At 39.7% G+C, this 15169-nt stretch overlaps 1 protein-coding gene across 3 annotated transcripts in view; it reads left to right on the plus strand.

Moving 5' to 3' along the window:
• The window catches only part of TMEM38B (transmembrane protein 38B), a 251912-nt gene that overhangs the window by 12525 nt on the left and 224218 nt on the right, over window positions 1-15169 (plus strand). For all 3 annotated transcript variants that reach the window (XM_054258575.2, XM_054258577.2, XM_002743174.7), the window contains exon 2: window positions 11168-11324. In XM_054258575.2, coding sequence (XP_054114550.1) covers window positions 11168-11324 — 157 coding nt within the window. The remainder of the gene's footprint in view (window positions 1-11167; window positions 11325-15169) is intronic.

Genomic DNA, 15169 nt, shown 5'->3' on the forward strand with positions numbered 1-15169 from the left:
GAATTCTGAGTTCTAACTTGATTGCACTATGGTCTGAGAGTCTGTTTGTTATGATTTCAGTTGTTTTGCATTTGTTGAGCAGTGCTTTACTTCCAATTATGTGGTCAATTTTAGAGTAGGTGTGATGTGGTGCTGAGAAGAATGTGTATTCTGTGGATTTGGGGTGGAGAGTTCTGTAAATGTCCACCAGGTTTGCTTGCTCCAGGTCTGAGTTCAAGCCCTGGATATCCTTGTTGATTTTCTGTCTGGTTGATCTGTCTAGTATTGACAGTGGAGTGTTAAAGTCTCCCACTATTATTGTGTGGGAGTCTAAGTTCTTTTGTAAGTCCTTAAGAACTTGCCTTATGTATCTGGGTGCTCCTGTGTTGGGTCCATATATGTTTAGGATCGTTAGCTCTTCTTGTTGTATCGATCATTTTACCATTATGTAATGGCCTTCTTTGTCTCTTTTGATCTTTGTTGCTTTAAAGTCTGTTTTATCAGAGATGAGAATTGCAACTCCTGCTTTTTTTTGCTTTCCATTAGCTTGGTAAATCTTCCTCCCTCCCTTTATTTTGAGCCTTTGTGTATCCTTGCATGTGAGATGGGTTTCCTGGATACAGCACACTGATGGGTTTTGGATTTTTATCCAATTTGCCAGTCTGTGTCTTTTGATTGGTGCATTTATTCCATTTACATTTAGGGTTAATATTGTTATGTGTGAATTTGATAGTGTTATTTTGATGCTAAGTGGCTGTTTTGCCTGTTAGTTGTTGTAGATTCTTCATTATGTTGAAGCTCTTTAGCATTCAGTGTGATTTTGGAATGGCTGGTACTGGTTTTTCCTTTCTGTGTGTAGTGCCTCTTTCAGGAGCTCTTTAAAGCAGGCCTGGTGGTGACAAAATCTCTGAGTACTTGCTTGTTCGCAAAGGATTTTATTCTTCCTTCACTTCTGAAGCTCAGTTTGGCTGGATATGAAATTCTGGGTTGAAAGTTCTTTTCTTTAAGGATGTTGAATATTGGCCCCCACTCTCTTCTGGCCTGTAGGATTTCTGCCGAGAGATCTGCTGTGAGTCTGATGGGCTTCCCTTTGTGGGTGACCCGACCTTTCTCTCTGGCTGCCCTTAGTATTCTCTCCTTTATTTCAACCCTGTTGAATCTGACGATTATGTGCCTTGGGGTTGCTCTTCTTGCGGAATATCTTTGTGGTGTTCTCTGTATTTCCTGCAATTGAGTGTTGGCTTGTCTTGCTAGGTGGGGGAAATTTTCCTGGATGATGTCATGAAGAGTATTTTCCAGCTTGGATTCATTCTCTTCGCCCCCTTCTGGTACACCTATCAAACGTAGGTTAGGTCTCTTCACATAGTCCCACATTTCTTGGAGACTTTGTTCATTCCTTTTTGCGCTTTTTTCTCTGATCTTGGTTTCTCGTTTTATTTCATTGAGTTGGTCTTCGACTTCAGATATTCTTTCTTCTGCTTGGTCAATTCGGCTATTGAAACTTGTGTTTGCTTCACGAAGTTCTCGTATTGTGTTTTTCAGCTCCTTTAATTCATTCATATTCCTCTCTAAGGTATCCATTCTTGTTATCATTTCCTCGAATCTTTTTTCAAGGTTCTTAGTTTCTTTGCATTGATTTAATACATGATCTTTTAGCTCACAAAAGTTTCTCATTATCCATCTTCTGAAGTCTAATTCCGTCATTTCGTCACAGTCATTCTCCGTCCAGCTTTGCTCTCTTGCTGGTGAGGAGTTTTGGTCCTTTCTAGGAGGCGAGGTGTTCTGGTTTCGGGTGTTTTCCTCCTTTTTGCGCTGGTTTCTTCCCATCTTTGTGGATTTGTCCGCTGGCCGTCTGCGTAGTTGCTGACTTTTCGTTTGGGTCTCTGAGTGGACACCCAGAATGTTGATGATGAAGTATTTCTGTTGCTTGGTTTTCCTTCTACCAGTCTAGCCCCTTCGCTGTACGACTGCTGAGGTCCGCTCCAGACCCTGCTTGTCTGGGGTGCACCTCTAGTAGCTGTGGCACAGCGAGGGATGCTACCAGTTTCTTTTTCTGCTCTCTTTGTCCCAGTATGATGCCTGCCTAATGTCAGTCTTTTGGATATAGAGGGGTCAGGGAGCTGCTTGAGGAGACAGTTTGTACTTTATAGGGGTTTAATTGCTGAGCTGTGCACTCTGTTGTTCATTCAGGGCTGTTAGGCTGCTATGTTTTATTCTGCTGCAACAAAGCTCATTAAAAAACCCTTTTTTTTTTTTTTTTTTTTCTCAAATGCTCTGTGTTGAGGGGTTTGGGCTTTATTTTTGGATGTCCGATCAGGTGTCCTGCCCAGCTAGAAGGCAGACTAGCCACTGTTTGGCTGCCGAGGCTCCGCCCTGCTGTTGTGTGATTCGCGCTGTTCCTGCCGGCTCTGCTGTGGTCTCTGCCACGCCCTGCAGCGGAGTCTCTTCGTTGTAGCGTGTTGCCTCAGTAACGGCAGGCTGCGTCAGCAGAGGGCGTGTATCTCAGTAGGGACGGGTTGCCTCGGCAACGGCTGGCTGCATCAGCAATGGGTGTGTATCTCAGTTGGGGCGGGTTGCCTCGGCAACAGCTGGCTGCGTCAGCAGTGGGCGTGTATCTCAGTTGGGGCGGGTTGCCTCGGTAGTGGTGGACGCCCCTACCCCACAGAGCGTCTCGGACCGTCTGCTCGGGATAGTTTGAAATCGCGGTTTTGTTCGTCCCACTGGGTATCCCAATCCCTGCAATCCCCTGGGCTGGCTTACTGTCCAAGTCTCGTTCAGTCTCAAGTCCAGCCCTCTCAAGTCTCAGGTTGCCGGTTCAACAGGGCACCCGGACAAGCACGCCCTGTGGGGATTGCTGGGTAGGGCCGGCCACCGCCGCCCTGGCTGTCGGCTTCGCCAGGCAGACCTACTGCCTGGCGTCCCGTGTCTTTTTTATACTTGGGAGTTTCCCCGTTCTGTGGGCAACAAAGATCAGTCTGGAAATGCCGCTCTGACTCACCGTTTGCGGATTCAACGAGAAGAGCTCCAATCCTGGGTTGTTCTCACAGCGCCATCTTGAGTCCTCCCGGTGATTTCCCCTTTATCGTTTTTTATTGCATCTATTTGGTTGTTCTCTCTTTTCTTTTTTATCAGTCTGGCTAGTGGACTGTCTATTTTGTTGATCTTTTCAAAAAACCAGCTGTTGGATTTATTGATTTTTTGAAGGGTTTTTTGTGTCTCTGTCGCCTTCAGTTCTGTTCTGATCTTAGTTATTTCTTGTCTTCTGCTAGGTTTTGAGTTTTTTTGATCTTGCTCCTCTAGCTCTTTCAATTTTGACGATAGGGTGTCAATTTTGAATCTCTCCACTGTTCTCATGTGGGCACTTATTGCTAAATATTTTCCTCTGGAGACTGCTTTAAATGTGTCCCAGAGATTCTGGTATGTTGTGTCTTCGTTCTCATTGGTTTCAAAGAACTTCTTTATTTCTGCCTTCATTTTATTATTTATCCAGTCAACATTCAAGAGCCAGTTGTTCAGTTTCCATGAAGCTGTGCAGTTCTGAGTTAGTTTCTGAATTCTGAGTTCTAACTTGATTGCACTATGGTCTGAGAGACTGTTTGTTATGATTTCAGTTGTTTTGCATTTGCTGAGGAGTGCTTTTCTCCTAATTATGTGGTCAATTTTAGAGTGGGTGTGACGTGGTGCTGAGAAGAACGTGTATTATGTGGATTTGGGGTGGAGAGTTCTGTAAATGTCTATCAGGTTTGCTTGTTCCCAGTCTGAGTTCAAGCCCTGGATATCCTTGTTAATTTTCTATATGGTTGATCTGTCTAATATAGACAGTGAAGTGTTAAAGTCTCCCACTATTATTGTGTGGGAGTCTAAGTCTCTTTGTAAGTCCTTAAGAACTTGCCCTATATATCTGGGTGCTGCTGTATTGGGTCCATATATATTTCGGATCGTTAGCTCTTCTTGTTTTATCGATCCTTTTACCATTATGTAATGACCTTCTTTGTCTCTTTTGATCTTTGTTGCTTTAAAGTCTATTTTGTCAGAGACGAGAATTGCAACTCCGTCTTTTTTTTTGCTCTCCATTTGCTTGGTAAATCTTCTTCCATCTCTTCATTTTGAGCCTTTGTGTATCCTTGCATGTGAGATGGGTTTCCTGGATACAGCATACCGCTGGGTTTTGGATTTTTATCCAATTTGCCAGTCTGTGTCTTTTGATTGGTGCATTTAGTCCATTTACATTTAGGGTTAATATTGTTATGTGTGAATTTGATAGTGCCATTTTGATGCTAAGTGGCTGTTTTGCCTGTTAGTTGTTGTAGATTCTTCATTATGTTGAAGCTCTTTAGCATTCAGTGTGATTTTGGAATGGCTGGTACTGGTTTTTCCTTTCTGTGTGTAGTGCCTCTTTCAGGAGCTCTTTAAAGCAGGCCTGGTGGTGACAAAATCTCTGAGTACTTGCTTGTTCGCAAAGGATTTTATTCTTCCTTCACTTCTGAAGCTCAGTTTGGCTGGATATGAAATTCTGGGTTGAAAGTTCTTTTCTTTAAGGATGTTGAATATTGGCCCCCACTCTCTTCTGGCCTGTAGGATTTCTGCCGAGAGATCTGCTGTGAGTCTGATGGGCTTCCCTTTGTGGGTGACCCGACCTTTCTCTCTGGCTGCCCTTAGTATTTTCTCCTTCATTTCAACCCTGGTGAATCTGACAATTATGTGCCTTGGGTTGCTCTTTTTTGCGGAATATCTTTGTGGTGTTCTCTGTATTTCCTGTACTTGAATATTGGCCAGCCTTGCTAGGTTGGAGAAATTTTCCTGGATAATATCATGAAGAGTATTTTCCAGCTTGGATTCATTCTCTTCGTCACATTCTGGTACACCTATCAAACGTAGATTCGGTCTCTTCACATAGTCCCACATTTCTTGGAGACTTTGTTCATTCCTTTTTGCGCTTTTTTCTCTAATCTTGGTTTCTTGTTTTATTTCATTGAGTTGATCTTCGACTTCTGAAATTCTTTCTTCTGCTTGGTCAATTCGACTGTTGAAACTTCTGCATGCTTCGCGAAGTTCTCACAGCTCCTTCAATTCATTTATATTCCTCTAAGTTGTCCATTCTTATTTCCTCGAATCTTTTTTCAAATCTTTTTTGAAGGTTCTTTGTTTCTTTGCATTGGTTTACAACATGTTCTTTTAGCTCACGGAAATTTCTCATTACCCACCTTCTGAAGTCTGATTTTGTCATTTCATCACACTCATTCTCTGTCCAGCTTTGTTCCCTTGCTGGTGAGGAGTTTTGGTCCTTTGTAGGAGGCGAGGTGTTTTGGTTTCGGGTGTTTTCCTCCTTTTTGCACTGGTTTCTTCTTATCTTTGTGGGTTTATCCAGCTGTCGTCTGAGGAGTTGCTGACTTTTTGATTGGGTCTCTGAGTGGCTGCCCAGATTGTTGATGATGAAGTATATCTGTTACTGAGTTTTCCTTTTAACAGTCTAGCCCCTCTGTTGTACTACTGCTGAGGTCCACTCCAGGCCCTGCTTGTCTGGGGTACACCTGTAGCAGCTGCAGAACAGTGAGGGATGCTACCAGTTTCTTCTTCTGCTATCTTTGTCCAGAATGATGCCCACCAAATGTCGGTCTGATCAGTCCTTTTTGAGGTGACTCTTTGTATATACAGAGGTCAGGGAGCTGCTTGAGGAGGTGGTTTGTATTTTATAGGAGCTCAAGTGCTGAGCTGGGAGCTCTGTGGATCATTCAGGGGTGTTAGGCAGGTACGTTTAAGTCTGCTGCAGCAGAACTGATAAACCCCCCTTTTTTTTTTTCCTCAGATGCTCTGTCTCGTGCAGTTAGGGCTTTCTTTATGAGTATCCGTTGCACTGTCTTGCCCAGCTAGGAGGCAGTCTAGTCACTATTTTTCTGCTGAGGCTCTGCCCTGCTGCTGTGGGCTCCGCCCTATTGGCTGAGTCTCTCTGTTATGGTGGGTTGCCTCGGCAACAGCATACCTCAGTAGGGGCGGAATACCTCGGTAAGGGCGGACGCCCCTCCCCCATCGAGCTGCACCATCCTGGGTTCAGCTGTGCCCGCAGTGAAACTCTCAACCTTGAGCGTTTTGAATCCCCTTTTTTTTTGTCCCTGTGGGGGTGGGACCCGCCGAGCCTGATCTCCTGGCTCCCTGCCTCAGAGCCCTTTTTTTCTTTTCCTTTTTTTTTTTTTTTTAAGTTAAATGGTTGACTCTCTCCCAGGTGTTTCAGTCGTCTGCCAGTAGGGCACCGGGATCTTTGTGATTTCCCGTGTAGTGACCCACCGCGCTGGCTCAAACGTCGCTTTCCGGGAATCTCCTGGTCTGGCTCACTGTCCAAGTCCTGTTTAATCAGATGGATATGCTAATCTGCCCTCCCAAATCTCAGATTGCCAGTTTAACAGGGCACCCAGACCAGTGCGTTTTGTGTGGAGTGCGGTGCGCTGCGGCGCCGGCCGAAATGGCCGTGCCAGCTGAAGCAACTGTGCTAGCATCCCATGTCTCTCCTACACCTGGGAATTTCCCCATTCTGTGGGCAACAAAGATCCGTCTGGAAATGCGGATTGCACTCACCCTCTGCATCTTCACTGAGAACTGCAATCCTGAGTTGCTCCTACCGTGCCATCATCTTTTTCCACGTCAGGCTTTTTTAAAAGATGTAATTTACATACAGTCTGTTAATTATTTTTAATACAAACTTCTGTGTTTTGGGACAGACACATACAGTCATTTAACCACCATTAGTATCAAGATATAGAACAGTTTCCTCACCCACCCCCAAATTCCTTCCTGCACTTTTGTAGTAAGCTATCCTCCTTGGCAACCATTAATCTGTTTACTAATTTTTAGGGATGTAGAGGGCTCCTGAGATTCCAGACTTTGAGAACCACATGATTATTGAATATGAATACAGTGTCATACAGTACCAGTACTTGTCAAGAGGTAAAAATGATAGAATTCACACACAAGAGTGTTGAGTGTACCTGTTTAACCTTTTACCTGAATTGTGTTAGACTGCCCATTTCCTTTGACAGTTCTGTTATCGGTCTTCAATACCAAGTCATTCTGATGATCAGAACACAGTATTTCATTTATGTTTGTCATGGTACTGATGAGTTTGTGACTGTTATTGGCCATTTATATTTCCTGTAAAGCACTTAATTTTTTTTGTCCCTTTTCCTATTGGGTTGTAGGTTGTTGTCTTCTCTTGACTGTCTTTGTGAATCATGTATATTAATTCTATTTATGTCTGTAGTCCTTTTTTTCCATAACTCTTGCTATATTTTAACTTTGTTTATATAGTCTTATTGAAGTTTAAACAATTTCATAATTTTTACTCTTTCATAAAAAATCTGTTAATTTTTTTTCCCTATATCACTATTGCGATTTATGTATTTTAAGATGGTCTTTCTCAGGCCTAAGATTATAAAAATACTCATCCTTGATCATTTCTAAAACAATTCTATAGTTCTAAAAAAGTATAGGTTCTTAATGTTTCTGCAGTATTTTTGTGTGATACAGATGTTCCTTCGCAAGTCTGATCATGGCTAGATAGAACAGTTGGAACTCAATGATCTCAACAGAGTATTCTCTGTACTTACTGAACTGGTTCTGATCTAAGCCTTTTAGTAAGATCATCCCTCCTACATAGACCTCTGGAGTGCCCTTAGTCCTTGTTTGTTTTCTTTAGCCTGTGATTTTTTTTTTTCCTGTGAGCTACTGAAATCCTTCCAATGAATTCTTTATGGTTTAAGTTTGTTGCTTTTTGTGGCTTGTAGCCAAGACCCTCCATTTCTTTTTCTAGCTTCTTTATATTAAAGAATGTTTTGTTGAATGCTAATGATAGTGACTTTGTCTTACTCCTGATATTCCTGATTTTAATGAGAATGCTTTTAAAGTTTTTCAAGTGTGATGTTTGCTATAGGGTTTTTTTGAGGGACACTTTAAGGAAGTTTTATTTTATTCCCAGCGTTCTAGGATATTCTTGTATCTTATTTTTTTTTTTTTCCTGAGAACAAGTTGCTCTGTCACCCAGGCCGGAGTGCACTGGCACAATTCTGACTCATTGCAACCTCTGCCTCCTGAATTCCAGCAATTCTCCTGCCTCAGCCTCCCGAGTAGCTGGGATTACAGGCGCCTACCACCACTCACGGCTAATTTTTAGTATTTTTAGTAGAGATTGGGTTTTACCATGTTGGCCAGGCTGGTCTTGAACTCCTGACCTCATGATTCATCTACCTTGGCCTCCCAAAGTGCTGGGATTACAGGGGTGAGCCACCGTGCCTGGCTGGATATTCTTATATCTTTATACTGTCCTGGTGGAGAAGGTTACATATTTTATCAAGTGCTATTTTTTTTCAAAATCTATTGAGATCATATTTTGTTTCCCATTTAAAAATGTAACATAGTGAATTACATTAATACATTTAAAAAAAATAATGAATCATCCTTATATTTTTGGACTAAATTGCTTGATACATTATTTTAATTCATTAGGCATTTTGATTTGGTAATACTTCATGTAAAATTTTTGCATTTATGTTTACAATAGAAATGAGCTTATTTGGTCATTTTGTTGTGTTATCCTTTTCCAGTTTGGGCTCAAGGTTATGCTGTTATTGTAAAATAGATTGGGAAGCTTTCCATTTTTGAGCTTGGGATGGTTTGTATAATGGATATTGCTGTTCTTTGATATTTGTAGACTCTAACTATGTAGTTTTGTGTTTCTTGGTGTATTCTAATGGGTACATCTTACTTTTTTTTCCAATCCAGACTTAAGTCATTTTGGTAATTTATATTTCTTTCAGGAATAGATATTTGGATTTCCAAGTCTATTGGAGTAAATGTTTACATTAAATTGTAGAAAATTGCTCTGTATTCTTCAGTAGTTAATTCTTAAATGTTATCTATTTCACTTGAATCTTCTGGATCTTAATCACTTTATTTTTCTATGGTAATTTTTTTTTTTTACAGCCCATATATGTCTTTTTTTCTTCTAACTCATTTTGATTAAGATACATTTGTTCAGGTTCTGTCAGTAGTTGCAGTGAGTAGCTTGTATTACTCTCTATTTATGTGGTCAGCATTCCTTTTTCATATTTGAAACTGAAGAGCTAATATGTGTATACTTCTCCTATTCCAATACTATTTATTTTAGATTTTTACTTAGCATATGTATGCTTTACTTAATTAGCAACTTTTTCCTATCCTCCAGTGATTGATTCTCTAGAACTCATACCTACAGTGAACTATAATTCATATATATACTACTACCAGAGTTCTTCACATCTTTACCCTCTCAGACATGTTACTCCTTGAGACTTTGTTTTGGTATGTACTCTACCACTTCTAATACCTTACTGTCTACTTTCCTACCCCATTTATATCTGATCATTTGTACTATCTGCCTAGATCATTAAAAAATGCCACTGGAGGCTCAAACCTGTAATCCCAGAACTTTGGGAGTCTGAGGCTTGTGGATCACGAGGTCAGGAGCTTGAGACCAGGCTGGCCAACATGGTGAAACCCTGTCTCTACTAAAAATACAAAAATTAGCTGGGCATGGAGGCAGGTGCCTGTAATCCCAGCTGCTTGGGAGGCTGAGGCAGGAGAATCATTTGAACACGGGAGGAGGAGGTTGCAGTGAATTGAGGTTACATCATTGCACTTCAGCCTGGGTGACAGGAAGAGACTGCCCCCACCCCCCGGGAAAAAAAGCCACTGGAGGCAAAAGGATAAAGGGGATTAACTCTTTTTCTACCTAAGGTGTGAAGGACTATATCCCATTTTTGTTTGGTTCAGGTTTTAGGCTTTAAATCCCAGGAAAGATAATACTCCACCATTCTATGTAACTTTTGCTCCATAAGCAAAGACATGAAAGACATTAGGTAATACAATAAGTCAGATTACTTTTTTTTGTTTGTTTACCTCCATTTGTCTCATGTGAACATGCTCCTGAACCCTACCATGTGGTTGGCTATAGTTTCAGTTTGGGCTAATAGTGTTAAGTTTTTTTTTTTTTTTTCTTTTCTCTGTCTCCTGGGCCTGGCTAACATGGTGAAACCCTGTCTCTACTAAAAACATAAAAATTAGCCTGGTGTGTTGGCACATGCCTGTAATCCTAGCTACTTGGGAGGCTGAGGCACGAGACTCGCTTGAACTCAGATGCTGGGGTTATGGTGAGCTGAGAGCACGTCACTGCACTCCAGCCTGGGCAACAGAGCAAGACCCAGTCTCAAAAAAAAAAAAAAATAAGTAAATAAATAAATATAATTTGAGTTAGAGAAAATTTTCATATAATCTAGAATGTTTTATCGGTCTTTTTTGGTGTGTTTTTTGACTTCAGCATTTAAAAAACGTAGGCCAGTTGTTGATGTTTGTTTTCTCCAAGTAGCCCTCAGTTTGGGCTTGTCTGATTTGATTAGTTCAGGTTGTGTATTTTTGTTAGAAATACCAGAGAAGTGGCTGGGTGTGGTGGCTCATGCCTGTAATCCCAGCACTTTGGGATGCCGAGGCAGGCAGATCATAAGGTCAGGAGATCCAGACCAGCCTGGCCAACATAGTGAAACCCCATCTCTACCAAAAATACAAAAATTAACGGGGTGTGATGGCATGTGCCTGTCTGCACACTGATGTCTGCAAGGTTTCCCGGCTTTGAAGTTATGATTTCCCTTTATAATTAATAAGTAATTAGTTAGGACTCATGTTGAGAAAGTATAAATATCTGTTCCTAAGAAATCTTTCACCTTTGGGTTTATTTTGTTACTCTGTTTCTGACCTGTCTTGTTGAAAGCTTAGTTTATTTATTTCAGCTTCTTTATAATATACTTAAGATTATAAATTTTTCTTAACAAATCACTTTGGCATATGGTCTGGGAGTACTTACTATAGGGTTTGGGATGAAAGGAGACAGTAAGTGAGAATATTGTTTATAATGATCTATTATTAGGAAACTGGCAATGACAGCCTGAACAGAAGAGTATTTTAAAGGAGGCAAAGTGCCAAAAATCACGCAGTAGCAAAATGTTTCCAGTCGTGCTTTAAAGAATAAAATATAAGGTTTTTAATGATTGTGATTGGCACATCTATGAATAATAGTTATTGAAAATTATAAATTAAGAAGTTTATTTCTTTGGTGCTTGTTTAATAAATATATAATGATCTCAGACTGTATTTTACTTTACCATTTCAGGAGCAGTTGCATTGGCATGGAAGAATCCTATTTCAAGCTGGTTTACTGCTATGCTCCACTGCTTTGGTGGAGGAATTTTATCCTGTCTACTGCTTGCAGAGCCTCCGTTGAAGTTTCTTGCAAACAATACTAACATATTACTGGCATCTTCAATCTGGTAAGCTGCCATTATGGTGATCTATGGGACATTTAAACAATTGAGTCATAATTGTTAGTGAAATAAATTTTTTTCTTTAAACAATGTTTTATGTCCTTGAAAAGTTAATGCCAAAGGTTGTTTTTTGTTGTTGTTGTTGTTTTTTGAGGCAGAGTCTTACTCTGTCTCCCAGGCTGAAGTACAGTGGCATGATCTTGGCTCACTGTAACCTTTGCCTCCTGGGTTCAAGCAATTCCCTGCCTCAGCCTCCTGAATAGCTGGGAGTACAGGCACCAGCCATCATGCCCAGGTAATTTTTGTATTTTTTGTAGAGATGGGGTTTCACCATGTTGGCTAGGCTGGTCTTGAACTCCTGACCTCAGGTGATCCACCTGCCTTGGTCTCCCAGAGTGCTGGGATTACAGGCATAAGCCACTGCGCCTGGCCATGCCAGAGGTTTTAAGTGCAAAGTATGTCTCTTCTTTCTTTTTTGTCTCCCCTTATCTTCTCCCAGAAGCAATTATTGTCTGTCATTGTCTTATGTATCTTTTTTTTTTGAAACGTAATCTTGTACTGTCACCCAGACTGGAATACAGTGGCATGATCTTGGCTCACTGCAACTTCCGCTTCCTGGGTTCAAGCGATTCTCCTGCCTCAGCCCCCCGAGTAGCTGAAATTACAGACCCACACTACCACGTCTGGCTATTTGTGTTTTTAGTGGAGATGGAGTTTCACCATGTTGGCCAGGCTAGTCTTGAACTCTTGACCTCAAGTGATCTGCCCACCTCAGCCTCCCAACATGCTGAAATTACAGGCGTGAGCCACCACGCACGGCCTGTCTTGTATATCTTTAATATTAACATTGCTAATATGAAAGGGAATTAAATATTTGGCCCTAAAGAGTTTCTCTTGTGAACCTAACTGGTACACACATGGTAAAATCATGAATGTGACCAAATAAAACTAAACAAAAAGTCTGAATAATCATGGCTTATATTTAATTATTCTTCTCATACTCTTTGTTGATTTTATGAGATCTTTAAATTTTATAATTTTGAAGTGAAGAAAAAATGTTACTAGGAATTGCTTTGAATTCTTGCAAATCCAAATTCATTATCCTTAAGAGGACTGATCCATCAAGTTAAAAAAATCTGTAATACAAATTATAGTGCTTTTTTATATCTAAAGCAGAAACTGTTTTCTATTAAAAACCATGTCATCAAATATATAACAAATATATATATAAATACATAACATCAAATATATTTTAGGAACACTTACAGTTTATTTTTATTGTGATAATTTAAAAATGAATATGTAACCAGTTCTAAAAGGGATATTACAAATAATAGTAATAATGAGAAAAAGTAATCCTGGGAACCTATGGCCATGTTGAGTTGTTACCATATGTCAGTTAATTTCTTTATATTCATTTTCATATAATCACAGGAATACTGTAAGGTAGCTATCATTATTCCCATTTGAGAAGTGGGAAAATTGAGGCATAGAAAAATGCTGCTGTAATTTTCATGTCTAGTAAGTCGTTGAGCTAGAATCAAAACAAGTTTTTAACTGGCCAGACTCAGTGGCTCACACCTGTAATTCCAGCTCTTTGGGAGGCTGGGGTGGGTGGATCACAAGGTCAGGAGTTTGAGACCAGCATGGCCAACATGTTGAAACCTTGTCTCTACTAAAGGTATAAAAAAAATTAGCCAGGCATAGTGGCGTGTGCCAGTAATCCCAGCTACTTGGGAGGCTGAGGTAGAAGAATTGTTTGAACTCGGTAGGCGGAAGTTGCAGTGAGTCGAGATCACACCATTGCACTCTAACCTGGGCACCAGGGCAAGACTCCATCTAAAAAAAAAAAAAAGAAGTAAAAACTTTAGAGTCTTCCCACTTAATAGCCACTATGTCTCACAGATTTGTTTAGCCATCTCTTAAAGTTTAGTCTTCCAGTTGCTATGTGTTTTTAAAACCTTTCCCAAAGACTTTTATTTCTGTAACAATATTTTTAAAAGTTACTAGCATTTTGGAAGAATTTTTTAATGTGTATAGATGCTGAAACGATACAAAAAGGAAGATACCCAGAATTTGATACTTTTCATTATTTTTACTTGTACTAACCTCCTGGATGATTGCAGGAGCTTCCTAAGTGGTCTTGCTGCTCCTTTGATTATCCCTTTGAATCTATTCTTTATTCTTCACAGAGCAGACAAAATTATTACAGTTGGCCTTCTATACCCTTGGGTTTTGCATCCTTGAATTCAACCAATTGCAAATCAAAAATATTTGGAAAAAAATCCAATAAAAAATAGCAATGCAGCAATAAAAATAATGCAAATAAAAAATACAGTGTAACAACTCTTTATGTATAGTATTTACACTGTATTAGGTATTATTAATAATCTAGAGATGATTTAAAGTATAAGGAGGATGTGTGTAGATTAGTGTAAGTACTCTGCTATTTAAATAGGGACTCTCACATCCACAGGTTTTGAGAGAGAGTCCTGAAACCAGTCCCCCACAGATACTGAGGGACAACTTGAGTAAATTAAAACATGTCACTCATGTGCTCAGTAATTTTTTATCTTATTAAGAGCAATACCCCAAACCTTTACCATGGCCTGTAAAACCCTGCAAAATCTTTGCTTTCACTTTCTTTTACGTAATGTTTTACCACTCCTGCTCACTTTTCTCTAGGTCACATGAGCTTCGCTATTTCTTTAATACGTAAGGTATTCTTCTATCTCAGTGACTTTGTACTTGCTTTCTTCTCTTTGTAATCATTTTTTCCTCAGAAGTCTCATGTTTTGTTTTATCAGAGAGACCTTCCCTGACTAAAGTAGCGCCTCCTCTCCCATGACTATCACATCATCCTTCTTTATTTTCTTCTTAGAATTACTGCTACCCAACATGTTGTCTGTTGATTTTTTTTTTATGTTGCTCTAACTGTACTAGAATAACAGCCCATTAGAGAGTGAGCCACTGTGCCTGGCCCCTGGCTAATTTAAAAAATTTTTATATTTGTTTAGATGAGGTCTCACTATGTTTCCCACGCTGGCTTTTTTAAAAAACTGTAAAAGTTATTTATTCACTATATACAGAACTTGTCCCCTATAAAATGTACATGTAAATCACTAAAAAGTAAAATTTGGTGAACATTTTTTCAGTTACAGAACATACTAAATCAGCTGGATAATAGCTGTCAGCCTCAAAATAATCTAATTATAGTACCCAGTCTCCTTTATATCTAATGCAAAGTTAAATACTTATTTTGGGGATTACTTCCTAGTATGCGTTTGGTGAGGCAGAGTAAACATTTTAATATAACTCTAGTATATGACAGTTATGGCACAATAAACCGCTTATTACAGATTAAAACAAAGCATTTTTTTTCATTATTTGTAATAATGGGATCAAACAAGTACTGGATACTTTTAAATGGCAGATAACCACACAATTACTATCTTTGGTAGTATATTGGGTTCTATAATTACATTAAGATATGAATGCTATAAAATAGTTATGAATAATACACCTCAAACAGAACAACGAGGTCATACTATAATGATTTATTAGATTTTGCTCAGTAGACATTTATTGAATAAGGGATTTAATCTATTTTTCTCCTCAATTATCCAGTACAATGTTTTGCCCACAGTAAGGGCTCAGTAAATATTTGCTGAACATACTGACTAGGATAGAGGTGAGAAGAGATGGGCCCTCTTAGCTGGATGTCAAATATAATTGGAATTTACTTGGGAAGGAATGTAGTTGAGGAAAATGTAAACTGCATGTGTTGTACAAGTAAATAAACACAGTTGCCAACAAAGCAAATGGTTAAGCACAAAACACTGGAACCAAAA

Source organism: Callithrix jacchus, chromosome 1 (assembly GCF_049354715.1).
Source record: "Callithrix jacchus isolate 240 chromosome 1, calJac240_pri, whole genome shotgun sequence".
In the NCBI taxonomy this organism is placed as follows: Eukaryota; Metazoa; Chordata; class Mammalia; order Primates; family Cebidae; genus Callithrix; species Callithrix jacchus.